The 27,481-nt window shown below is 47.2% G+C and overlaps 1 protein-coding gene across 2 annotated transcripts; it reads left to right on the forward strand.

The window, feature by feature from the left end:
- Window positions 1–1,235: 1,235 nt before the first annotated feature.
- Window positions 1,236–26,934, forward strand: ZCRB1 (zinc finger CCHC-type and RNA binding motif containing 1). Of its 2 annotated transcripts, XM_075344985.1 has the most exons (9): window positions 1,240–1,319; window positions 3,570–3,646; window positions 5,774–5,876; window positions 13,505–13,533; window positions 13,676–13,787; window positions 13,865–13,972; window positions 16,695–16,801; window positions 16,888–16,963; window positions 22,705–26,934. In XM_075344985.1, the coding sequence occupies exons 3-9, from the start codon at window positions 5,793–5,795 to the stop codon at window positions 22,834–22,836; spliced, it is 648 nt and encodes a 215-aa protein (XP_075201100.1). In that variant the 5' UTR covers window positions 1,240–1,319; window positions 3,570–3,646; window positions 5,774–5,792; the 3' UTR covers window positions 22,837–26,934. The 2 variants fall into 2 exon arrangements, with proteins under 2 accessions (XP_075201099.1, XP_075201100.1); XM_075344984.1 differs by lacking the exon at window positions 3,570–3,646 and having other exon boundaries at window positions 1,236–1,319.
- The last annotated feature ends 547 nt before the right edge of the window (window positions 26,935–27,481 follow it).

The raw sequence follows: 27,481 nt of genomic DNA on the forward strand, positions 1-27,481 counted from the left end.
TAAAAAAAACAAAGCAATCCGGTCAGCAATAGATCTGGCAGATGACAATTTCTGTGGAGCTGGGGACAACCTGTCCAAACGCACCCTCTGGTGGGGCTATGCCCTAAGTACTCCACTTCCGTCGGGCACCCACTCTTCAGCCAAGCATACACCGGACCCACACCGGCAGAATAGGCTCTGAGGTTGCGTCCACCTCCTTATCTCCGGTGTCCCCTGCTGTTCCGCTCACACACTCTGCCTGATGTGCACACACTGCTGTCCCGGATGCTACTTCTCACAAAGTCCCAAACAAAGCCACAAAGGTGCTGATACGCTTTCTTAGCTGGGGGAAGCCTGTCCTTGCGCCCCCTCCAGTGGGGATGTGCCTGACTACTCCACTTCGTCCGGCTCCCACTTCTGGCTACCCACAGCCCGGACCCACACCGGACTGCTTCACACTATGAGGTTCCGCCTGCTCCTTTTCTCACCGGCTTCCCGGACTTCCAGCTCCCACACTCTGCCCCGGCTCTGCTGCTCCGCTCCTGTCCCCGAGACGACTGCTCCCTTGATCTAATCTTTTCCTCACACCCTTGCTCTCTCCTCCCCTTGTCTCTGCCGGCTCCTCCTCTCCACTGTGGTGACAGCCGTCCCACCCGGCCACTAGGGGTACCCTAACACTATACACATGCACATACAAATAAAACATTTTTATTAATAACATTTCCGGGTTAACTATGTTCCCTTTTGCAGGGGGTCTGCTCACCCACTGCACTACCCAGGTCCAGCGCTAAGTCTAGCCCACCATTATGTTCTCCCATTTGGCTTGTGGCATTGATGTTGACAGCGCTGCAGACAGTCAATGGGGTGGTGGCTCCGTCCAAGTACATGCCAAGAGCTCCTGATCTCAGTGATTGGCTGCAGCGCTGTTGACAGACATCAGGAGCAGCGATAAAACTCAGCCGTGACCCTGAGGAGGGTGAATAAACTGCATTCTGTTTTTATAGCAGGGGACTAAAATTTTCTGGGACAGGACAACCCCTTTAAGTCTATGATATATGAGAATTTCGGAAAAGCCCATAAACAGAGGAGTCAGGGAAACCGTCCATGCTATCATACAATGAACACCCCATCTTGGAGCCGCCGAGTATTGCTTTCTTTATGATCCTCCATGTTTGTAGAGACCAAGCTCATGTTTAAACTATAAAAGTGACTCCTTTAAAATGGCGCCTGCGTTGGAGACGGAAGTAGCAGGAAGGTTCTGTCCTGCAGAAGTGAGTGCTGCGGGCAGAGGAGTGATGGACGGCAGACCCGTACGGACGCGCTGCTAGGCCGGGTGACTGGTGAGCCGCAGTCCGGGGCGCTGGGCTGAGGAGAGCCCATGTCCCGGGGGGCCAGGATTATACGGTGGCCGTGAAAGGACATTCTGTGCTTGTTTCGCTGTGTGGCGCTGACTGCACTGTTCTCCAGCCTGTTCTAATCGAGGACCTATCCATAGGAGCATGTTAGATTGGCGGGGGGTGCCAGGCACTACTGCTGAGACATGGAGGATGCAAGCCCTGCAGAATCTTCCATGCTTACAGGCTGCCCTGTATGCTGCTGTCAGTGATAGTGTCCTAGGTCATCGGTCACCCACTGATCTAATATCCATGCTCTTTGGTACTGATTCCTCACCATTTTAATAGGTCGAATAACCCCTTTACTATCATCATCATCATATTATTATTGTATAGGATGTCAAGGGAGAAGGTACCATTATAGGTTTTGTAGTGGTATGACCAGTCTGTAGTGAGGTGAAACGACTAGTGAGCGGGCACTACCGTGCTCGGGTGCTCTGTATTCGTAATGAGGAGTTGGATGCTCGGAGGGACACGACTTGAGTGTAATGGATGTCAAAGGGGAACGCGAGCATTTTTATGGAAGATCTGGAAAAATGCATGCGTTCCCCATTGACTTCCTTTTACTTGGTACACAGGTTGTAAGTGTCCAACTGCTCATTACGATTACCGAGCAACGTAGTGCTCACTCATCCAACGTGACCGGTGACTTAAATACCACACCGTGTTTTGTTTTTACTTCCCCACTGGAGTGGGGCTTTTAATGTAAGTCCCCTACCCCCTATCTTATACTCCTCTGCCTCTGTCATCATTTGTTTCCAGCGTCACTCCCGTTGGTCTCCGGTGATTTGTGACCTGCTGCCAGTTCCAGTGTTTCATGGAGGCACCGTGGGTAACAACTCAAAATACATCTCTATGAGAGCCTTGTTCTGCCTGTCATAGAGTTACATTGAGTGCTTGAAATGTAAGGGTACTGTCTCACTAAACGACGTACCAGCGATTCCGACCATGATATGACCTGGTCAGGATCGCTGGTGCGTCGCTACATGGTCGCTGGTGAGCTGTCAATCAGGCAGATCTCACCAGTGACCAGCCACCAGCCCGCAGCGACTCATTGAAACGATGCTGCGCTTGGTAACCAAGGTAAATATCGGGTAACTAAGCAAAATGCTTTGCTTGGTTACCCGATATTTACCCTGGTTACCAGCGCACACCGCTTAGCGCTGGCTCCCTGCATGCATAGCTAGGGTACACATCGGGTTACTAAGCAAAGCGCTTCGCTTAGTTACCCGATGTGTACTCTGGCTATGTGTACAGGGAGCCAACACTGGTAGCCTGAGAGCGGCGTATGCTAGTAACCAAGGTAAATATTGGGTAACCAAGCAAAGCGCTTCACTTAGTTACCCGATGTGTACCTTGGTTACCAGCGTTCGCAGAAGCCGTCTCCCTGCATCCTCCACATTCAGATCGTTGCTCTCTCGCTGTCAAACACAGCGATGTGTGCTTCACAGCGGGAGAGCAACGAGCAAAAAATGAACCAGCACTGTGTGTAACGAGCAGCGATCTCACAGCAGGGGCCAGATCGCTGCTCAGTGTCACACGCAGCGAGATCGCTGATGAGGTATCTGGTACGTCACAAAATCCGTGACTCAGCAGCGATCTCGCTATGTGAGAAGCACCCCTAACTTCTGACTTCTGGCCAGTCAGAAACTATGGGCACAAGATGGCGGCACAGGACCGGAGCAACACTGAAAATTTGTGAGTATAATATTGGGGGCAGGGGGCTTACATTTAAAGTGCCACTCCGGTAATGAAAAACAAACACTGGAGTGGTGCTTTAAAACGTTTGTTCCATTTATTTTTTTTCTTAAGTTCCTCTAATTGGGGATAAAATTAATTTTTTGCTATTAGATTTCATTAAAAATGTTTCTAATTTGCCAACTACGACCTCTGTGCTGCGCTGGTTATTGCTGGCTGCAGAATGAGTCCAATCTGTCAGTCAGCACACTATAAAGGTCTGACCATGAGATAGGAACTGATGATATATTACTACACAACATTGCAATTTGAAAGAGCCTGACATAAAAACTATGAACAATAAGATGCCAAACAGTGCACAATTTTTTTTCTTGAAACCCAATTGCAAAAATGATTCCCAAAATTCAGTTCTTGGAGGTGGACAACCCCCCCTATAGTGACAGTCAGATGGCACAAGGTTTTTAATTTGAATTCTCCACTATTCTCCACTATTTGCAGGACTCCGTGATCTAATGACCACCTCACCGGAGGCAGACTAATCTCCTTACTTAGCAGCTTTTCTTTTAACATCGCCGGTAGGTCTTCCAAAAAAATGCTTGCGTTCCCCATTGACTTCTATTATACTCCGGTACACGAGTCACGCGCATCCGAGCTCTAGAGTTTTATAGTGCTCGCTTATTACTAGCCCCATATGTCTATGTGGACAGAAAAATAAAAAAAGTAATGGCTCTAGGAAGGTGAGGAAAAAAACGAAAACGTAAAGATGGAAATTGGCCCCATCGTGAAGGAGTTAATGCTTTTATACAAGCTGTGTGGTCCTACTCTGTCCAGTACACCATGGACAGGGGAGATAGCACAAGTTTAGTTCCATCTTCCAATAGATGCTGATGGACACCATTGATGCGTATTTAGTTACATTAGCTATCCGTGTCAACTGTGCTACTCTTGATGTTAAATGATTGAGATTCCTTAAAGGGGTGGTTCACTACTCTGCATTAGTGGCCACATCCCTGTAAAACTGATAGGGAAGGCTTTTTATAAATATCTTGTATTGCCAATTCTGCTTCTGAGTGGCGCTATTGCGGTCCACTCATCCCCATCACATGACCACCGAACTCTGTGACCTCTAAGATCTGGTGATGTCACGTCAACTTCAGTTGACCCAACATCACCGAGCTCAACCCCAGTCTTCCTGAGTGACTGGTCTGTGGGCGGTGTATCACTGCTCATCACAGCCCAGCATCTTGCATGCGCTCTCCCTCACTACAGCGTGCCGCGAAGAGGATCGATGCTGGGCTGTGACGAGACTATGGCTTCCTTGGTGATGTCAGGTCAACTGGATCTCAGAGGTCATGGAGCCCGGGGGGGGTCATGTGATGGGGAAGAGTGGACCGCAATAGTGCCACTCAGAGGCAGAATTGGCTGAACAAGGTATTTGGAAAAAGCCTTCCCTCTCAGTTTTAGGCCCCTTTCACACGTCAGTGATTCTGGGACGTTTGTGCTTTTTTTTAAACGTACCAGAATCACTGACATACGCAGACCCATTATAATGAATGGGTCTGCTCACACATCAGTGATTTTTTTCACTGCACGTGTCTCCGTGCGGCGTACCCGCGTGTGCGTGATTGCCGCACGTAGACATGTCCATTTTTTCCTGGCATCACTGATGTCCCACGGACCACGCAGTGGTGTGGTCCGTGAAACACGTGCCAGAAACAAACGTGCTTTTAAAATAAAAATCATTTTTACTCACCCAGCTCCAGCGATGTCCTCTGCAGCCCGTGCAGCTTGCTGCTTCAGAGCCGGCTCATTACGGTCGCGCATATTCATGATGCACGACACAGCCGACCCGGAAGCAGCTGCTGCAGAGGTCAGCGCCGGCCGGATGCTGCACTGCGGGAGTGATCAGCACCATGGACAGCGGGAGCGGGCACAGGTGAGTTAATCTCTAAGTGCAATCACGGGCCACGGAGAACGGAGCCCGGATTGCACTTAGACAACCCACGTGTGCCGTAATTCACAGCACACGGAGTGTTTTTCACTGACGTGTGAAACGAGCCTTATAGAGATTTGGCTATTATTGCAGAGTAGTGAACCACCCCTTTAAGACAGAGGAGAAATTGGCAGTGTGAACACAGCCTAAGATTACCTGTTTTTGTACTTAAAAATTTAAAACAGAAAACTTTTGATGTCCTTTTTTTAGCCTCTGTTCACACTTTCCCTCTCGGCAGTTTTGTTTCGAATAAACCATACATCACTTATTTCCTCAGTCGGATGAAGTTTTCTTGAAAAACTCTACAGAGACCATAAAAACAGTAAGGGCGCTAGTAGGGGAGGCTTGTAAAAGCTAGCATAAAAACAGAATTCAGGTTACAGGCTCCTCTTATCACAATGTATTAGTGCTGCCAGATGTCCTCGGCCCGCGACCTAGATCGCCTGGACGCTAGGCGTCTTCCAAAGAGGAGAAAAGACATCAGAAATGGTGCACTGGGCCACACGTCATGGCTGAAGATAAAAAAGGTTTTTAATAATACTTTAAGAAAGTCTAAAAACCCTTTTCATCTTCAATCACTAGGTGTGGATGTCCTTTCTAATGGTTAGAATGCTGTTGATATATAGGTATCACTACTTTCTCAAAGCAGGGTGGCTGTCTACATAATGTTATCATGTATGTCACATTTTCACAAGTTTTTATATTTCAGGTGGTTTTCCCTAAAAACCATGAGTGGAGGCCTTGCTCCCAGCAAGAGTACTGTGTATGTGTCCAATCTGCCATTCTCGCTGACCAACAACGACCTCCATAGGGTAGGTATAGGGCACAAAGATGCCCTTAAGGGTTGGCAATGGGTGTACCGCCACTGGCTGAGCCTTCTGCTGTGGAGGCAAACACAATTTGCCCAAAGGGCAATTAGAGGTACCCTAACTAATGATTCAATAAATCTTAACTTTTATTGCCAAATATAAATAGAACAGATCAATCTAAAATAGCGGCAAATAGAGCAACCTAGTCGGTGTACTAAGTCATGTGTCCGGCCGCGGACCAGATACTATGCTAGTGGACAGACGCCCTACAATATTATCAGATTGGTGTTGCCCTACTCTGCCTATAAAAAGCTAATAGCCTCTCATCCCTTGGGGAGGCTATTGGCTTTTTATAGGCAAAGTAGGGCAATACCAATCTGATAATATTGTAGGACGTCTTTCCACTTGTTTATGGTCCGTGGCTGGATACATGACTTAGTACATGTACTAGGTTGCTCTATTTGCCGCTGTTTTAGATTGATCTGTTTTATTTATATTTGGGAATAAAAGTTAAGATTGATTGAATCTTTAGTTAGGGTACCTCTAGTTGCCCTTTAGGTATATTGTGTTTGTATTAACCCTATGCTGATTAATGGTATAGATTGAGATGTCAGTGTTTGTTCTGCTGTGGAGGGGCTCAAGTGCCTCTTCTAGATGCGCGGGTTAATTTATTTTTTAAAGGGAACCTGTCAGGTCCAATATGCACCCAGAGCCAGGAGCAGTTCTAGGTGCATATTTCTAATCCCTGCCTAACTGTCCCTGTATACACTAGCATAGGTAAAGAGATCTTTAGAAAAGGTATTTCTTTGTCGCTCCTAATTGGGAGACCCAGACAATTGGGTGTATAGCTACTGCCTCCGGAGGCCACACAAAGCATTACACTTAAAAGTGTAAGGCCCCTCCCCTTCTGCCTATACACCCCCCGTGGGATCACGGGCTCCTCAGTTTTCAAGCTTTGTGCGAAGGAGGTCAGACATCCACGCATAGCTCCACTGTTTAGTCAGCAGCAGCTGCTGACTATGTCGGATGGAAGAAAAGAGGACCCATACTAGGGTCCCCAGCATGCTCCCTTCTCACCCCACTTTTGTCGGCGGTGTTTGTTAAGGTTGAGGTACCCATTGCGGGTACGGAGGCTGGAGCCCACATGCTGCATCCTTCCCCATCCCCCTTAGGGCTCTGGGTGAAGTGGGATTTTACCGGTCTCCAGGCACATGGGACCGTGCTCCATCCACAGCCCCTGGGGAATCTGCTGGATATGGAGCGGAGTATCGTCAGGGACAGGCCCTGCTACGTCAAGGTACTCTGTGTCCCCGTACAGACCGCGCGCACACTGCAGCATTGCTGGGTGTGTTAGTGCGCCGGGGACAACAGCGCTGCGCGCTTGTGCCACACTTCCACAGCTTGCTGAGGGAGTTATTGTGTTGGGAACTGCTGCGGCGCGGCTGGGACTTGTGGTGCGCCGGGGACTTCCGCGCTGGCCGTGCATATTTGACGGCCGCGCTTATTACTAGAGTCCCCGGCTTTTGCGGCCTAGTTTCGCTTCGTTCCCGCCCCCAGGCCTGCCAGTCAGGGGAAGGGCGGGACGCTGTACAGAACGTCGGCGCCGAGGGCTGGAGTCTGCTTTACATACTCCAGCCCTCACATTGAGCACAGTGGGACGCCAGTTTCCCGCACTTTGTCTGAGGCACGCCCACGGTCCGCCCCTCTTCACAGAACGCCGGCGGCCATTCCTGAATGCAGTCTGAGCTGGAGAGGGGAGACAAGTTCTGGGAGACCCAGGCACGGGATTCTGGCGACCACACACCCGCTTTCAGCGGGCGGTAAGCGGCACCTCCGGTCCTGACCCCACTAGTGCCGAAGTGTACAATTGTATTTTTATGCTTGCATGCTATACATTGCACTAAACGGTCGCTGGTGATTCTTGGCTATATACCCTCCTAGATTGCTCAGTGGAGACTACAGCATGTCGTCCGCAAAAAACAAGGGTGCCAAGGCACAGGCTTTCTATGCTGCTTGTACCGCTTGTGAGGCTGCTCTACCGGCAGGTTCCACTGACCCCCATTGTGTGCAGTGCTCGGCCCCTGTGCCACTTGCTCGGCCGGGGCCCCTGCTGGAGGTGACCCAGGGAGAACCACCTGTGAATACTGTCCAGGTGACGGGGACAGAGTTTGCAATCTTTGCTGATAGATTGTCTGTGACTATGACTAAAATTCTAGAAACTTTGCAGTCTAGACCAGTAACTCAGACCATGGGCACTGTTGAATCATTGCTCCCTGGTCCCCCTCAGTTGGAACAGCTCCGGGCTCCGGGGGTGTCCCATGCATCCCAGGGTGACGGCTCTGACACGGACGACAGTCCCAGACAGCCTAAGCGAGCTCGCTATGAGCGGCCCTCTACTTCATCACACTGGTCAGGGTCCCAGCAAGAGGATTCTCTGTGTGATGAGGCGGAGGTAGCTGATCAGGATTCTGATCCTGAGACCGCTCTCAATCTGGATACACCTGATGGTGACGCCATAGTGAATGATCTTATCGCGTCCATCAATAAAATGTTGGATATTTCTCCCCCAGCTCCTCTAGTGGAGGAGTCAGCTTCACAGCAGGGGAAATTCCATTTCAGGTATCCCAAGCGTAAATTAAGTACTTTTCTGGACCACTCTGACTTTAGAGAGTCAGTCCAGAAACACCACGCTTATCCAGATAAGCGTTTCTCCAAACGGCTTAAGGATACACGTTATCCCTTTCCTCCTGACGTGATCAAGAGCTGGACCCAGTGTCCCAAGGTGGATCCCCCAATCTCCAGGCTTGCGGCTAGATCCATAGATGCAGTGGAGGATGGGGCTGCTCTTAAAGATGCCACTGACAGACAGATGGAGCTCTGGTTGAAATCCATCTATGAAGCTATCGGCGCGTCGTTTGCTCCTGCATTCGCAGCCGTATGGGCACTCCAAGCTATTTCAGCTGGTCTTACACAGATTGACACGGTCACACGTACATCTGTTCCGCAGGTGGCATCCTTAACCTCTCAAATGTCTGCATTTGCGTCTTACGCGATTAATGCGGTTCTGGACTCTACGAGCCGTACGGCAGTGGCATCCGCCAACTCCGTGGTTTTACGCAGAGCCTTGTGGTTAAGGGAATGGAAAGCAGATTCTGCTTCCAAAAAATGCTTAACCAGTTTGCCATTTTCTGGTGACCGACTGTTTGGTGAGCGTTTGGATGAAATCATTAAACAGTCCAAGGGTAAGGATTCATCCTTACCTCAGCCCAGACAAAACAAACCCCAACAGAGGAGGGGACAGTCGGGGTTTCGGTCCTTTCGAGGTTCGGGCAGGTCCCAATTCTCATCGTCCAAAAGGACTCAAAAGGATCAGAGGAGCTCAGATTTTTGGCGGGCTCAGTCACGCCCAAAAAAGACAGCCGGAAGACCCGCTACCAAAGCGGCTTCCTCATGACTTTCGGCCTCCTCTCTCCGCATCCTCGGTCGGTGGCAGGCTCTCCCGCTTTGGCGACATTTGGCTGCCACAGGTCCAAGACCGTTGGGTGAGAGACATTCTGTCTCACGGGTACAGGATAGAGTTCAGTTCTCGTCCTCCAACTCGATTCTTCAGAACGTCTCCGCCTCCCGACCGAGCCGATGCTCTTCTGCAGGCGGTGTGCACTCTAAAGGCGGAAGGAGTGGTGATCCCTGTTCCTCTTCAAGAGCAAGGTCACGGTTTTTACTCCAATTTGTTTGTGGTACCAAAAAAGGACGGGTCTTTCCGTCCCGTTCTGGACCTAAAACTTCTCAACAAGCACGTGAGAACCAGACGGTTCCGGATGGAATCCCTCCGCTCCGTCATCACCGCAATGTCTCAAGGAGATTTCCTAGCATCAATAGACATCAAGGATGCTTATCTCCACGTACCGATTGCTCCAGAGCATCAGCGTTTTCTACGCTTCGTTATAGGAGACGAACACCTTCAGTTCGTAGCCCTGCCTTTTGGTCTGGCGACAGCCCCACGGGTCTTCACCAAAGTCATGGCAGCTGTAGTTGCAGTCCTGCACTCTCAGGGACACTCTGTGATCCCTTACTTAGACGATCTGCTTGTCAAGGCGCCTTCTCAAGAGGCATGCCAACACAGCCTGAACATTGCGCTGGAGACCCTCCAGGGTTTCGGGTGGATCATCAACTTTTCCAAGTCAAATCTAACCCCGACCCAGTCGATAACATATCTTGGCATGGAGTTTCATACTCTCTCAGCGATAGTGAAGCTTCCGCTTGTCAAACAGCGTTCACTACAGACAGGGGTGCAATCTCTCCTTCAAGGCCAGTCACACCCCTTGAGACGCCTCATGCACTTCCTAGGGAAGATGGTTGCAGCAATAGAGGCAGTCCCTTTCGCGCAGTTTCATCTGCGTCCACTGCAATGGGACATTCTCCGCCAATGGGACGGGAAGTCGAAGTCCCTCGACAGGAACGTCTCCCTTTCTCAGGCGGCCAAGGATTCTCTTCAATGGTGGCTGCTTCCCACCTCATTGTCGAAAGGGAAATCCTTCCTACCCCCATCCTGGGCGGTGGTGACGACAGATGCGAGTCTGTCAGGGTGGGGAGCAGTCTTTCTCCACCACAGGGCTCAAGGTACGTGGACTCAGCAGGAGTCCACCCTTCAGATCAACGTTCTGGAGATCAGGGCAGTGTATCTTGCCCTACAAGCCTTCCAGCAGTGGCTGGAAGGCAAGCAGATCCGAATTCAGTCGGACAACTCCACAGCGGTGGCATACATCAACCACCAAGGAGGAACTCGCAGTCGGCAAGCCTTCCAGGAAGTCCGGCGGATTCTGACGTGGGTGGAAGACACGGCTTCCACCATATCCGCAGTTCACATCCCAGGCGTGGACAACTGGGAAGCAGACTTCCTCAGTCGCCAGGGTATGGACGCAGGGGAATGGTCTCTTCACCCGGACGTGTTTCAGGAGATCTGTCGCCGCTGGGGGATGCCGGACGTCGACCTAATGGCGTCTCGGCACAACAACAAGGTCCCAGCTTTCATGGCACGGTCTCACGATCACCGAGCTCTGGCGGCAGACGCCTTAGTTCAAGATTGGTCGCAGTTCCGGCTTCCTTATGTGTTTCCACCTCTGGCTCTGTTGCCCAGAGTGCTGCGCAAGATCAGGTCCGACTGCCGCCGCGCCATCCTCGTCGCTCCAGACTGGCCAAGGAGGTCGTGGTACCCGGATCTGTGGCACCTCGCGGTAGGCCAACCGTGGGCACTACCAGACCGACCAGACTTGCTGTCTCAAGGGCCGTTTTTCCATCAGAATTCTGCGGCCCTGAACCTGACTGTGTGGCCATTGAGTCCTGGATCCTAGCGTGTTCAGGATTGTCTCAAGAGGTCATTGCCACCATGAGACAGGCTAGAAAACCTACCTCCGCCAAGATATACCACAGGACGTGGAAAATATTCTTATCTTGGTGCTCTGCTCAGGGAGTTTCTCCCTGGCCATTTGCATTGCCTACTTTTCTTTCCTTCCTACAATCCGGTTTGGAAAAAGGTTTGTCGCTCAGCTCCCTCAAGGGACAAGTCTCAGCGCTATCTGTATTTTTTCAGAAGCGCCTAGCACGACTTCCTCAGGTACGCACGTTCCTGCAAGGGGTCTGTCATATCGTCCCTCCTTACAAGCGGCCGTTAGAGCCCTGGGATCTGAACAGGGTTCTAATTGTTCTTCAGAAGCCGCCTTTCGAGCCTATGAGGGATGTTTCCCTTTCTCGCCTTTCACAGAAAGTGGCTTTTCTAGTAGCGGTCACGTCTCTTCGGAGAGTGTCCGAGCTAGCAGCGCTGTCATGCAAATCTCCCTTCCTGGTGATTCACCAGGACAAGGTGGTTCTGCGCCCGATTCCGGAGTTTCTCCCTAAGGTGGTATCCCCCTTTCATCTCAATCAGGATATCTCCTTGCCTTCTTTGTGTCCTCATCCAGTTCATCAATGTGAAAAGGATTTGCATTTGTTGGATCTGGTGAGAGCGCTCAGGATCTACATTTCCCGCACGGCGCCCCTGCGCCGCTCGGATGCACTCTTTGTCCTTGTCGCTGGTCAGCGCAAAGGGTCGCAAGCTTCCAAATCCACCCTGGCTAGGTGGATCAAAGAACCAATTCTTGAAGCCTACCGTTCGGCTGGGCTTCCGGTTCCCTCAGGGCTGAAGGCCCATTCTACCAGAGCCGTGGGTGCGTCCTGGGCATTACGGCACCAGGCTATGGCTCAGCAGGTGTGCCAGGCGGCTACCTGGTCGAGTCTGCACACTTTTACCAAGCACTATCAGGTGCATACCTACGCTTCGGCGGACGCCAGCCTAGGTAGACAAGTCCTTCAGGCGGCAGCTGCCCACCTGTAGGAAAGGGCTGTTTTTACGGTCCTATCACGAGGGGTTATTATACCCACCCAGGGACTGCTTTTGGACGTCCCAATTGTCTGGGTCTCCCAATTAGGAGCGACAAAGAAGAAGGGAATTTTGTTTACTTACCGTAAATTCCTTTTCTTCTAGCTCCAATTGGGAGACCCAGCACCCGCCCTGTTTGCTTAGGGGTTTTTGTTTTTTCGGGTACACATGTTGTTCATGTTGAATGGTTTCGGTTCTCCGATGTTCCTTCGGATTGAATTTGTTCTTAAACCAGTTATTGGCTTTCCTCCTTCTTGCTTTTGCACTAAAACTGAGGAGCCCGTGATCCCACGGGGGGTGTATAGGCAGAAGGGGAGGGGCCTTACACTTTTAAGTGTAATGCTTTGTGTGGCCTCCGGAGGCAGTAGCTATACACCCAATTGTCTGGGTCTCCCAATTGGAGCTAGAAGAAAAGGAATTTACGGTAAGTAAACAAAATTCCCTTCTTCTAAAGATCTTTTATCATATGCTAATGAGCGAGGGCCCCATTACCATGTTACTAAACCCACAGGGGCCTGCTAACATGCTAATGAATGTGCAGCGTCAGAGGATGATCTCACTCCCCTATCCACTGCCATCGCCGCTCGACCCTGGATTTCAGCTCCGTGCGCATGACCCCAGAGATTGGGTCATGCGCAATATGAAGCCGGGTATACACACCCTAGCTTCAAACTGATGTAATGTGCATGATCGAAACTCTGGGGTCATGTGCACTGACCCGAAATCCAGCATCGGGCGGCGATGGCAGCGGAGAGGTGAGTGAGATCATCCTGTGATGCTGTGCATTAATTAGCTTGTTGGCACACCCCTGTGGGTGTATTAACATGCTAATGGGGCTGACTAGCCAGAGGAACTAACGCCCAGGGACTAGTCCCCTCACTCATTAGCATATGATAAAAGATATTTAGGAATAATTTCTCTAAAGATCTCTATCTATGCTAGTGTATACAGGGCCGTTTAGGCAGGGATTAACAATATACACCAAGAACTGCTCATGGTTCTGGGTGGATATTGCACCTGACAGGTTCCATTTAAGTATTGAGGATTAGGCATGGGGAATCTTGAGCTGACAAGGAGCAATATTATAGATGCCCTATATATATTGCCCTATATATAGATGCCCTATAATGGCAATATTATAGATGCTTTATTATTATAAAGCACACTAAGGTTATTTGAAATTAAACTCTTACCTGTTTTTGTTTTGTTGTTTCAGATTTTTTCAAAATATGGTAAAGTAGTCAAGTAAGTAAATTAATGGAAACAAAATCCCATCCGTGGTTTATATCCACAGTGTACGATTAGGTGCTATCAATTTGGAAAGAGAGGAAAGACACTACTGTATTCAGGCGGGGTGACTGGCCACATTTGCCTTTCTGTTTTTTAGAGTCACTATTTTAAAGGACAAAGAGTCCCGGAGAAGTAGAGGCGTTGCGTTTGTGCTGTTCCTAGATAAGGAGCCTGCGCAGAGCTGCGTGCGAGCGCTGAACAACAAGCAGGTACGCTGTCTTCATACTCGTGATTACTGGTACAAGGCGTGCTCCGTGTCTTACAGGAATATGTGCTTGTCTCTCAGCTCTTTGGCAGAGTAATAAGAGCCAGCATTGCCATCGACAACGGTAGAGCGCCTGAATTCATCCGGAGGCGTAATTACACTGACAAGTCCAGATGCTATGAATGCGGGGTGAGTAAATGTTACTCCCATCTGGGACCAAACACATACAAGAAGAAATCATCCTAAGCTTATTATGTTAGTACATTGTTTTTTTTAATAAATTATCACTGTTCCATAAGGTTGCATGCCTTTTAATATTCACTTTCCCCTGATCCAGTGCTGCCTCTTCGCAAGTCTCTGATAGGCTGCAGCTGTGGTGTTATTTTAACAGTGCATGTGACCACTGCAGACAATCATTGCATTTAGGGGTGATGCTGATGTAGAAAGCACAAACTGCCGAGTCCAGAGAATTGCTGCAGTGGTCTTGTGCAGCATAGACGTGACATCATTGATGCAGCCTATCAACAAAAACAGTGCTGCAAATTGTATCATTTTTACTAGCATATGGAAGAGAAATTTTCTAAAATTCCTTTAAAGGGAATCTGTCAACAGGTTTTTGCCACTATTCTGAGAGCAGCATAATGTAGGGGCAGAGATCCTGATTATAGCGGTGTGCCACTTACTGGGCTGCTTAGTGTAGTTTTGATAACCTACTATTGATTATTCAGTGATTTTTAGCATTAGAGGACTAGTTGGCATGCTGCCAGGTAGTCCAGCATATTCAAGAGCTCTGTATAACAGCTGCAGCAGAGAAAAGGTGACCTCATATGGATGGTCCTTAAAGCTATGTGCGCACACTGCATCTTTTGGTGACCACAAAGATGCATGTTTTTAGTCCCAAAAAAAGCTCCCTCAGCATGCATTTCTTGCTGCGTTTTACTGCGTTTTTTTTTTTACTGCAAATCTATTGATGGGAAGGGCTCAAAATCGCAGAAAGAATTGACATGCTGCAGTGGTCACCACAAAGATGCAGCCCAAAAAAAACTGCAATGTGTGGACAGAAAAACTGAAATATCATAAACTTTGCTGGGGAAGAAAATGCATGCAGTTTTGGGAACAAAACTGCACCCAAAAAACGCGCAAAAAAGGCAGCGTACGCACAAGGCCTATCTCTACTGACTCACTTGAGCCTACTAGGCCTCATAGACTAGGGAAGAGATAAGATCTGACTTTATGGCTACGTGCACACAGTGCGTTTTTCGCGGCAATTTTCGGGTGCGTTTTTGGTCTCAAAACTGCATGACTTTGCTTCCCCAGCAAAGTCTGAGTTTTCATTTTTGCTGTTAGCACACAACTTTTTTTTTTTAAGCTGCGTTTTTGAGCTTAAAAAAAAATGGACATGTCAATTCTTTCCTGCGTTTTACTGCGTTTTCCCCCATGCAATGAATTGGAAAAACGCAGCAAAACGCAGAGATCAAAAACGCATGCGTTTTTTGCTGCGTTTTTTCGCCGCGGGTGCGTTTTTGTGCGTTTTTAGCGGCGAAAAGCGCACAAAAACGCAGCGTCAAAAAAACGCAACGTGTGCACATAGCCTAAGGGTTTGTCCCACAAACTAAGTACCTTTTCATCAATAGATCTTTTAGAATCAGTTTTACAACTGGATGTAATTAATACATTTTTTTTCTTCCTGTGCTGAGATCTTATATATATGTCCCTGCTATGTACTGTGTAATGGCCGTGTCTGACCGTACAGGGACATGGTCTGATCATACCACATCAAGTGGGGTGGGAAGGATTGGAAAAGAGTATACAGACATTACAGCACGGGATCACATATTATACTTTCTTTGATGGAAAAGATTGCATAAAAACAGGCAGCAAAATACTTTACCTCACAAAATGAATAATCTATGAGGTAATGTCTGTATACTCTATCTACATAGAATCTCATCAGTAACATCTGCCATCTCCTATCTCAGTAATGGGAAAGTCTTCACTGAATACGGATTTTACCTCAGAAGTGAGAATTTTGATAATGACTGATCAATTCTAGCAGAGAAAGAAGTGAATTTCTCATAAGTGTCTTATTTTGTACTATTCATTTAGGAAATAAAAATTAAAATGACGATTACCCTTAAAGGGAACCGGTCACCAGGATTTTCCCCTATAAACTGCGGCCACTACCAGTGATGTTTTTTACAGTATTCTAGAATACTTTATATAAAAGTCCAGGCCGCTCTGATTAACGTAAAAAACAGTGTTTATTATACTCGCCTGCAAGGCGGTCCGGTCATTGCTGGTCTTGGACTCGGTGCCCCCTCTCTGCCATCCAATGCCGTCCTCTTTCTTGCTCTGTGTATATAATGTGTCCTACATCATCCACACAGAGGCCCCCATTGTGCTCCTGCGCATGTGCTCTTCTCTCTGCCCTGCTGAGGACAGATTGAAGCATCTTAATGTTCATGCGCGGGTGGTCTTTGACCTTTCCCTGTGCATGCGCATTACAGTACTTCACTCTGCCCTTAGTAGGGTAGAGAAAAGTGCACGTGCACAAGAGTGCAATGGAGGCCTCTGTTGATGACATATGATGCGTTATTCACACAAACCAAAAAGGAAGATAGCAATGGAAGGAAGATTGGAGGTGCCGAACTGAGACCAGCGATGATGGACCGCCCTGCAGGCGAGTATAATTACAGACGTTTTTACGTTATACAGAGCCATATGGGCACTTATATGCAGTATTTTAGGGGACATATCTGGTGACAGGTTTCCTTTAAAAATTGCTTTTCAAACTGTAAAAGCCATGATCTGTCACTAATTGTGTGCAGCATCTCAGCCTCTAGGTAAATGTATTGACAGATTGTGTTTATATGTATGTATATATTTATTTATTTATTTTTTTAACTAAAAGGACACAGGTCACCTGAGTTATGCCTGTCCAAAAAATATGCTTGGAGATCGGGAACCTCCAGAAAAGAAAGAGAAGAAAAGAAAGGGAAGGGTTGACATGGAAGAAGTGTAAGGAATAAATTAACTTTTTAACCATGATATAGTACTGTTACTATCTATATGGCTCCTACATGTCCACACATTTACTGTTGTAGAGTTGAAGAGGAGCAAAGTGAGGATGAAGGTGAAGATCCTGCTCTTGACAGTCTTAGTCAAGCCATAGCATTCCAGGTACAGCTCGAATAATAGTTTACTGTAATGTTCTTTGCCATTGTAGCAAGTCTTAAGAATATGTGCCCATGAACAGAACCTACTGCGTCCTGGATGCAGCGGGTCCTCACCTGCGGGGCCGCGAGTCTTCTCCGCAGGAGACCACAACTGCCCATGCTTACGATGTGGGTTTGGGCAGTTTTGGTCTCTCGCTGTGTTCTCTGCAGAGAACGCTTGTGACTTCACAGCTATAACTTGACATGATGCGGCTCGGGAAGCCCCCCCCCCCCCCCCTCCCAGGTCAGTTTTTGCTGTGGGAAAAACAAGCACAGTGGGATATCTATAAATTCTATCCACTGTGCTTTTACTGTACAAAACAACGTTTTTGACGCAGCGAAAACATGCTGCGTCCAAAATGCTGTGAACCTGGATCGTGAGCACGCAGCCTTACTACTATGGAGCTATGTCCTGGTAACATTGTAGGTGGCTGGCCAGAAAAATAGATTGGGATTCATCAAGCTCTTCACCACAGAAAGCGATCATTGTTTTTTGCAATATGAAATGTTAGCTCCACCTATTCTGTCGTAAAGTGGGCACAGATTAAAAAAAAGTGGCATGGCTTTAGTACTGTAATTTACCCGACCAAAGTCATGTTCTGATGTTGGTACCTGGGTAGCTAAAAGATTTGCCCAATTCATTAGGAGACATCTGCTTCATAATCATTTGGTGCGTCTTACTCCAGCACATCATGGATCAACACTATCGTGTAAAACCCCAGCCTTAAAGGGATTGTCCAGATGAGGGACCAAATCTCCAGTCACTGTGACTGCTAAGTCATGTCAGCATTCGGTGTGTACGCCATCTCGACTCCCCTTTATTCCTGGCACGTGTGGGTGATTTCCATACTTTGTCATGTGCTCACTAAATCTGACTGTCTTCTCTCAAATCAATTTTATATTGAGTGGGCGAACACATCTAGATCGCATTTGACTCAAATTCTGTGATTCGGATGTATGCGGTAATGTGGTCGCCTGCTCACACCAATGATACCGATGAATTATGTTATTGTGCGCTATCACAATTCAGCAGTCACTGGATATCTCTGACTGCAGACTTTAGTCCCAAGCCTGGACCCCCCTTTAATACATCCACCCTCCCAGTATAAGCACTGAATGCTGAATTGAATTGATTTATGAATGTCAGCTGAAGATGTATTGTACGTTAATCCACATTACACACCGATGTAATCGCACCTTTTCTGACACGCTGATAAGATTCAGCAGAGCCGAGCAGCATCATCATGTCTAATAGAAGGCAGTCTCACTGAAAGATCATTTTCACCCTTCTTAGGCCCGTTTCACACGTCGGTGAAAAACAGTGATATTTTTTCACTGGCGTGTAAGGCCGGTTTCACACATCCGGCTTTTTGCCGTTTTGCCGGATCCGGTGCTCTCCCGTACAGTTAATACAGTACAATGACAGCGCAACAAGCGCCGGTCACATGCTGTCATGTGACCCGGATGTTAGAGCGCTGTCATTGTACTGTATTATCTGTACGGGAGAGCGCCGGATCCGGCAAAACGTCAAAAAGCCAGATGTGTGAAACCGGCCTAAAACACGCACATGTCCCTGCGTGTGCCGTGATTCACGGCACACGTGGGTTGTCTAAGTGCAATCCGGGCTCCGTTCTCCGTGGCCCATGATTGCACTTAGAAAACAACTCACCTGTGCGCGCTCTCGCTGTCCATGGTGCTGATCGCTCCCGCGGTGCAGCATCCGGCCAGCGCTGACCCCCGCAGCAGCTGCTTCCGGGTCTGCTGTGTCGCGCATAATGAATATGCGCGACAGTAATGAGCCGGCTCAGAAGCAGCAGGGAGGACGGGCTGCAGAGGAGATCGCTGGACGCCGGGTGAGTAAAAATGATTTTTATTTTAAAAGCACATTTTTTTTTCTGACACGTGTTTCACAGATCACACCACTGCGTGGTCCGTGGAACATCAGTGATGCCAGAAAAAAATGGACATGTCTCCGTGCGGCAATCACGCACACGCGGGTACGCCGCACGGAGACACGTGCAGTGAAAAATCACTGACGTGTGAGCAGACCCATTCATTATAATGGGTCTGCGTATGTCAGTGATTCTGGTACGTTTAAAAAAAAAAAGCACAAACGTCCCAGAATCACTGACGTGTGAAAGGGGCCTAAAAGAGTTAACTAAATTTTCTGCCTTTTTTTTTTTTTTTTTTTTTCTGTTCCATATTTAGCAATACCCCTGTGCTGCTGTTTCAGCACTTCTTGGGGGTCTTTATTTAAATGGTGGGGGATTCAGGACCCAAACTCCCACTTATCTGCAGGCAATTGACATGCCTGCTAACTATGAAAAAATCAGGAAGACCGTTTTGGTTAATCTTTAACTCTTTACTTTAGACTGTATTTATATTTGAAGAAAAAACAAAAAGCCAGCACTAAATGTGCACTCCAGCACCAAAAATTCCAAACTGTACTTATAAAAATTTTGAGATTTTTGGCAAAAAATTGCAATTTCTTGAGCTACCTCGCCACGTCACGGCAAATCTCATTTGGGAAAGTCCTACACTAAAATATTTTTATAAAATGTGCCATACGGCCTCACATATGAAATAGTAGAACTGCTCTTAGCAGCACTCACCTGGTCTATTTCAATCCCGTACCCATGACTGAGTCATGGCTGTGGGCGGGACAGGTCCAAGCAAATGCTGCATGAAGTAAATAGCCTGTGGACAGGGCCTGATGACTGAATGTGAACAGTCACCAATCGCCAAAATCTAGACAGGTGGAATACATCCCAAATTGGGGTGCAAAGCAAGGTGGGGGTCAGCCACCGACCAATTCAATGAAGAAAAAACAAAAAGCCAGCACTAAATGTGCACTCCAGCACATTTGGTCCAAAGAAGTTTTTATAGCCTTCCAACTACATTAGTGAATCTCTGTACTCCATATGAAAGGGTAATTCCCATAAAATTAAGTTTATTCCTTATCTGTTCAATAAGGGAAGACTTCCTGATTAGACCCCCATCGATTTGGAGATTGGGCTCTGCAGCTCTTTCCTGAATTGAGCAGAGGAGTGCATGTGCGGTCTCCACTCCATCCACCGTTCCTGGGACTGCTGGAAATAGCCAAGCCCTTGTACATGGTGCCATCATTATCTTGTAAATAGGGGATACATTGATTTTTTTTTTTTTTTGGGGAACAGACCTGTAAAAGGGGTTGTCTACTATTAGGACAACCCCTTCGAATTCCACGTTTTGCGCTTTTTAAAATAGAAAAAAAACTTAGTCACATTCCCTGCCGGCGCCGTTCCAGCAGTCAGGACTCACTCTCATGAGGTTGCTACATGACGCGAGCCTTGAGCCCAATCCGCAGCCGCTTAATTCTCCCCACCTTTGGACATAGAACACATCCATAGGATGTGAGAGCAGCCGCTGCTGTGACTTCCACTTAATTACTCATTCGTCCAAAGGTGGGGAGAATGAATCCGGTGTGGAGTGGGCTCACATGAGCTCTGGGAGAGTGAGTGCCAATACCGCTTGATCCGCATCGGTATGGGACGTGAGTGTTTTTATTTTATTTTATTTTATTTTAATGGGATAAACATGGGGAACAAGACATTGGCCAAGTAGTGGACAGCCCCTTTAAGGAATATTTGCCTTACTATATGTATGTCAATTTGATGCATTCTCACTATGCTGTCCTGGAATTCCTCTTACCTTGTACTGACTGTATTGTCTGTAATAAACTTTTCTTTATAAAAGATGATAGAAAGTTTAAAAATATTAATAAATATGTCATTAACCCTTTTAGAATGGTTTATTTTTCAGTTTATGCTTATGTTTGCTTTTATTGTTTTGGTAAGCAGTAACATGAAATTGGAAATTTGCAAAAAAATACATGAAAAAATTATTTGACAATTTCCAGTACTCCATAAGTTTTTCTATTTTCTGCCAACGGACATGCACGAGGGCTTGCCCTTTGCACCCCATCATAACATTTTATTCCATGCCATATTGCAGTACGTATTACATTTTGAAAGCTTTTTATTGCTCCTTGCTCTCACACACCTGCATTAAGAGTAGTGTAAAAAAAAAAACAACTGCTCCCAAAATATGGAAACGCTGAATACTTTGTATTTAGCAAAATATAACAAAGTATTCATGAATTTGGTATCACCATAAACCTAAACTCAAACCATTATCTCCCCAAAACCAGCAGCATTGTGAATCCGTTTCCATTCTACCTGTCAGTAAAAAAGTCACTTTTTAATAAGGTTCCATTAATAACAAAAAAAGTGCTTTGATATGTTGATCCAAAAATAAAATAATTTTCACCCAAACTGGCTGTGTCTGGAAGAGGTTAAAATGTTCCTTAAAAAGTTAAAACTTTAGAATGCATTTCTTTCACCTTTTTGGAGCTTTTCACTACAAATCTCAGCAGTTTGTGCTGAAGATTTTTCATTCTTAGTGAGACGAGCTGGATTCTCCAGGTTCAAGCTAATTTACAGTAGTGTTTCTGCGAAAATTAGACGGTGTCTTATATTATATTTTGCTCCAAAGGATGCACTTGGGCTTATTTTCAGGGGATATATTATATTTTGCATTGGTGGCAGTGATTAGGTCTCCCGTTAATGAAAAATGAATATTCACCCCTTCCCCCACCCATAATCCAGCCCTCCCCTCTGTGCCAGTGTCATTGATGGGAACTTTTCTTAATGAAAAAATGAATATTCACCCCCTTCCCCGCCTACCCCTCTGTGCCAGGCGTCAATGATTCACTGACTGTCCTATAACTGCCCGAGGATCGCAGCCCAATGCTTGCACTGGTGGTGGCTCTTCTGACCAAAGCCTGTCTGCATGTATTTCTATGCAGCTGCCGGCCAGTGCGAACATTGCACTGCGATCCTCTGGCAGTAATACGACAGTGAGTGAATCACTGAAACCGAAATGGGCAGGGGACGTAGGTGAATATTCATATTTTTTCATCAAAGCAAGTTCCAATCACTGATTGAGGAAGAGAAGTGAATATTCATTCCTTTAACTAGCCGGCATAGAGCTATAAACTTCTGGGGCTTGCAGCAATACATTGGGGCAATGTATATTCTGAAAGGGCTGCCCAAGCCTTATTTCAAGATACTATTAGTATGATGATCCGCAACCAGAGCTTATTTTTGTAGTAGCATTGATATTTAAGCATACTTCAAAAAGGCCTAAAAAATCTGGCTAGGGCTTATTTTCGGGGAAACACTGTCGTAACATCTCTGCTTAGGTATGCTGCCCTGGTCAGACTCCTGCACTATAGTATCCGGCATTTTTGATGGGATCTGCTATGGTGGTGCTAATGCAGGTGTGACCACAAAGTTGTTTTGTTTTTTTTGTTTATTGCTACATTTGTTTCTTTAGCTAGTTACAGATTACACATGCCTTTTTAACTCTGACAGTCAGCTTAGCATACACTGACTATATTAAAAATTGCAGCATGACCTATTGCATATTACACACCTTTATCCCTATTGAAATGAATAAATTCAGATAAAAATAACTGAATATTAAGAAAAAAAAATATCGAGCCATTAAAGTGCATTTATATCTGGCCAAGAAGTGCCTTTTTTTTTACATCTATATTCAACACTTATCTGATTGAGCCCTTGGGGGGAATTTAGGTGGATTACTGGAGGGATACTTTACTAAAATATATTTATACCCAGTTTTTCTTCATTGTTTTCATTGTAGCAAGCAAGAATGGAAGAAGAAAAAACCAAATTCAGACAAGCAGCGGGGGAAACCTCCACCTCAGGTGACTCAAGACGACCGAGAATCAAGAAGAGCACGTACTTCAGTGATGAAGAAGAGCTCAGTGACTGAGCGCAGACTACTGTGTAGGGGAATATTCCCTGTACAGACTTACCCTTAAGACTGCATCTTCCCAACTGACTAGAACATTTTGCTTTCCTCCATGTTCAGTTTTAACCAGTTGTTTTATTTATAAAATGATGAGTTCTATGACATTACACACAGGTAAGTGGTGAGTGACCAGTACTAACTACACCGAATATGTGTGGGACTTGGGCTGCCACTCATTGCTTATATTAGGATTGTAAATGATTTGGAAGTTAATGTGTCTAAAGCTAGTGTTACTTACCAGAATTCACAATAAGAACTGTATACATCATTAAAAATACCTTGGACCTGATAAGGTCCAAGTGGCGGTATAATTCTTTTTAAAATTTCCCCTACTTGATATTAAGTTGATCATATTTTGCACGTATTGCAGTCTAAGGGGTACTTTGCGCGCTGCAATTTCGCCGGGGTCAAATCGAAAGTGACGCACATCCGGCGCCAGTAACGACGTCGCAACGTGTAAAGCCTAGATGCACCGATAAACTATCGCAAAAGCGTCGTAAATCGGTGATCTGTGTAGTGTCATCAGTCATTTCCATAATTTCGCTGCAGCGACAGGTACGAAGTTGTTCCTCGTTCCTGCGGCAGCAGACATCGCTGTGTGTGAAGCCGCAGGAGCGAGGAACATCTCCTTACCTGCGTCCCGCCTGCAATGAGGAAGGAAGGAGGTGGGCGGGACGTTCATCGCCGCCCCTCCGCTCCTATTGGCCGCCTGCCGTGTGACGTCGCTGTGACGCCACACAACCCGCCCCCTTAGGAAGGAGGCAGGTCGCAGGGCAGGTAAGTGCGTGTGAAGCTGCTGTAGCGATAATGTTCGCTACAGCAGCTATCACAAGAGATCGCATGTGCGACGGGGGTGAGGACTATCGCGCTCGGCATCGCTACAATCGGCTAGCGATGTCGCAGCGTGCAAAGTACCCCTAAGAAATGGGGCAGGTGCACAATACCGGAATATGTTGGGTTCTTGAAATTGATGTGTTGGAAGCAGAAGAATAAGGATCTGACTTTGGCAGGAGCCAGATCATAAAGCTTGTACGGTTTTCCCAGAACACTGTGGTTAGTGCTCACCTAATGTAATCTAATGAAGCTGTAAAACAGATTGGTCACTGTGCCCACATCTGCGGCTGAAATGCCTACAGTGGGCACGAGCATCAGAACTGAATGGAATAATGGATCAAAGTGGTCTGGTCTGATAAAACATCATTTTTATGTACACTATATGGACAGCTAAGTGTGCTGTTTACCGGGGGAAGAGAGAGTCTATCTTGGTGCTACGGCAAAAAGGCAATACTTTTCCGAGAAGCCTTGCGTCCTGGAATTCATGTAACTGTTTCTCTGTACCACTAATAGTGGGTGGACCCAGACTGTAAAAGTCCAGATCTAGGTGGTTTCAAACGTGTCCAAGTGCTGGCCCCAGAATGCTCAGGGAATTCCGGCTAATGATCCGGATCTGGCACTTGGGACATAAAAAAAATAAAGAAAGAAAATAAGAAGGAAGCAAGCGCTCCATACTTACCAAGCCTCCGACGCGGCTGTAACTGCTCCCGTGGCCTCTCCTTTACTTCCTGGGTCGCTCATTATCGCTCATCCATATGCACTGCTTTCCCTGCCCACAGCTGTCCTGGCATCTATGATTGGTTGCAGTTGGACATGCCCCCAGCATCTGCCTGCAACCAATCACAGGTGCTGTCTGCAGCTCTATCATGGTGAGAAATAAATAAGTAAAACATTTGGCGTAAGGTCCCTCCCCATATCATGATACCCAGCACAGATAAAGTGCACGGCTACAGCCCAGGCTGCAGCCCCCAGCCGTGCGCTTATCTTGGCGGTGTATCATAATGGGTGGAACTGCATGCAGCTTTCTTTTTTTTTTTTTTTAAATTATTTAAACATTTAAAATAAAACAGCGTGTGGTCCGCCCTTCCCCATTCAATTTTGACACCCAGCCATGATAAAGCCCGACAGCGCGGGGCTGGTATTCACAGGCACACCCATTGAAGTCTATGGGTGCTTTTGAACCATTGGATTGCACTTGGATGACTTGCAAGTGCAGTGCAATATACGCAGAAACAGACAATGGAGAAGATGGAGGCATTAATCTCTCCATCTCCTCACCTGCAATTTGCTTTTCCCATGTGAGCGAATCGGAGCACAGTATAATGACACTGTTCACACTCGCAGCAGCTTGTGATGTCCGTGTCCTTAGAATAATTGTCCCAATTCTTTCACATGATAGAATCTACGGCCGTGTGAGCGAGCCCCATGTCTAATAGATGTGACATGCAGATTTTTTGCTATTATTTGTGCCTCACTAGACACTTTATCAAGTTCTACAAAAATGTGTCTAAGGCCACGTGCACACATTGCGTATTTGGTGCGTTTTTTACCTCCGCATTTGTTAGCCCAAACCACAAAATGAGAATGTGGTAAAAACTTCAGTAATGGTGCCAGTGCTTCTATTACAGCGGGGTCAGACGTTGATACAAGTCGGACGATGATGGCATCAAAATGCCCGGGACGGGCCGTGGCTTCCTGACACGCGCGTGACACATTCATGTATTTCCATGAAGCTCTCACACTCGGGTCACTAGAGACGTCGGTCAGTCAGGGCATTATGGCGCTGGCGCTGTCGCATCCCTGGATTATATGGCTTATACTTTTTCCTCTGAGTGTTCCACTCCTGGTATTGGCTTATAAATACTGAGGTAAAAATTGCCCCAACTACTCAATGTGTGCTCGTGACCTATGGTTATATTGCATAAATGTGCCTACAGTGGTTGAAAGGAGTTTTTGTTTTTTTTTTATATTTCTTTGTCGCTCCATTGGGAGACCCAGACAATTGGGTGTATAGCTTCTGCCTCCGGAGGCCACATAAAGTATTACACTTAAAAGTGTAAAGCCCCTCCCCTTCTGCCTATACACCCCCCGTGCATCACGGGCTCTTCAGTTTTTATGCTTTGTGCGAAGGAGGCTGACATCCACGCATAGCTCCACATCTTAGCAGCAGCTGCTGACTATGTCGCATGGAAGAAAAGAGGGCCCATAACAGGGCCCCCAGCATGCTCCCTTCTCACCCCACTCTGGTCGGCGGTGTTGTTAAGGTTGAGGTACCCATTGCGGGTACATAGGCAGGAGCCACATGCTGTTTTCCTTCCCCATCCCTTAAGGGCTCTGGGTGAAGTGGGATCCTGATCGGTCTCCAGGCACGGGGACCGTGCTCCCTCCGCAGCCCCTGGGGAATCTGCTGGACAGGAGCCGGGTATCGTCAGGGACAAGGCCCTGCTACTGTGAGGTACTCTGTGTCCCCTTGGGGGACCGCGCATGGAGCGCTTGTGCCATACACACTGCAGCACTGCTGGGTGTGTTAGTGCGCCGGGGACTACCGCGCCGACCGCACTTATTTGCCGGCCGCGCTTATAACTTTAGTCCCCGGCTTTTGCGGCCTAGTATCGCATATTCCCGCCCCCAGGCCTGCCAGTCAGGGGAAGGGCGGGACGCTGCACAGGACTTCAGCGCTGAGGGCTGGAGCATACTTTGTATCCTCCTCCCCCCTCACTCAACACAGTGGGGCACCAGATTCCCGCACTTTCTAGGGCACGCCCACGGCCCTCTCCTCCCCACAGAACGCCGGCAGCCATTCCTGTCAGCACTTCTGACGCTGGAGAGGAGAGACAACACTGCTCTGGGAGGCCCAGGCAGGGAATCTGGTGATCACACAACCGCTTTGAGCGGTCGGTAAGCAGCACCTGAGGTGCTGGCCCCACTGAGTGCCGAAGTGTACATATATATATATATATACAGTCAGGGCCAGAAATATTTGGACAGTGACACAAGTTTTGTTATTTTAGCTGTTTACAAAAACATGTTCAGAAATACAATTATATATATATATGGGCTGAAAGTACACACTCCCAACTGCAATATGAGAGTTTTCACATTCAAATCGGAGAAAGGGTTTAGGAATCATTGCTCTGTAATGCATAGCCTCCTCTTTTTCAAGGGACCAAAAGTAATTGGACAAGGGACTCTAAGGGCTGCAATTAACTCTGAAGGCGTCTCCCTCGTTAACCTGTAATCAATGAAGTAGTTAAAAGGTCTGGGGTTGATTACAGGTGTGTGGTTTTGCATTTGGAAGCTGTTGCTGTGACCAGACAACATGCGGTCTAAGGAACTCTCAATTGAGGTGAAGCAGAACATCCTGAGGCTGAAAAAAAAGAAAAAATCCATCAGAGAGATAGCAAACATGCTTGGAGTAGCAAAATCAACAGTCGGGTACATTCTGAGAAAAAAGGAATTGACTGGTGAGCTTGGGAACTCAAAAAGGCCTGGGCGTCCACGGATGACAACAGTGGTGGATGATCGCCGCATACTTTCTTTGGTGAAGAAGAACCCATTCACAACATCAACTGAAGTCCAGAACACTCTCAGTGAAGTAGGTGTATCTGTCTCTAAGTCAACAGTAAAGAGAAGACTCCATGAAAGTAAATACAAAGGGTTCACATCTAGATGCAAACCATTCATCAATTCCAAAAATAGACAGGCCAGAGTTAAATTTGCTGAAAAACACCTCATGAAGCCAGCTCAGTTCTGGAAAAGTATTCTATGGATA

This window comes from Anomaloglossus baeobatrachus, chromosome 4 (assembly GCF_048569485.1).
Source record: "Anomaloglossus baeobatrachus isolate aAnoBae1 chromosome 4, aAnoBae1.hap1, whole genome shotgun sequence".
NCBI classification, from domain to species: domain Eukaryota; kingdom Metazoa; phylum Chordata; class Amphibia; order Anura; family Aromobatidae; genus Anomaloglossus; species Anomaloglossus baeobatrachus.

Bases quoted from the DNA above. Each gene is read 5' to 3' on its own strand.
- ZCRB1 (XM_075344984.1), top strand. From the start codon at position 5,793: ATGAGTGGAGGCCTTGCTCCCAGCAAGAGTACTGTGTATGTGTCCAAT. The intron at 13,788-13,864 runs GTACGCTGTCTT...CTTGTCTCTCAG, and splicing joins GAGCGCTGAACAACAAGCAG to CTCTTTGGCAGAGTAATAAG. The intron at 16,802-16,887 runs GTAAGGAATAAA...TTACTGTTGTAG, and splicing joins AGGGTTGACATGGAAGAAGT to AGTTGAAGAGGAGCAAAGTG.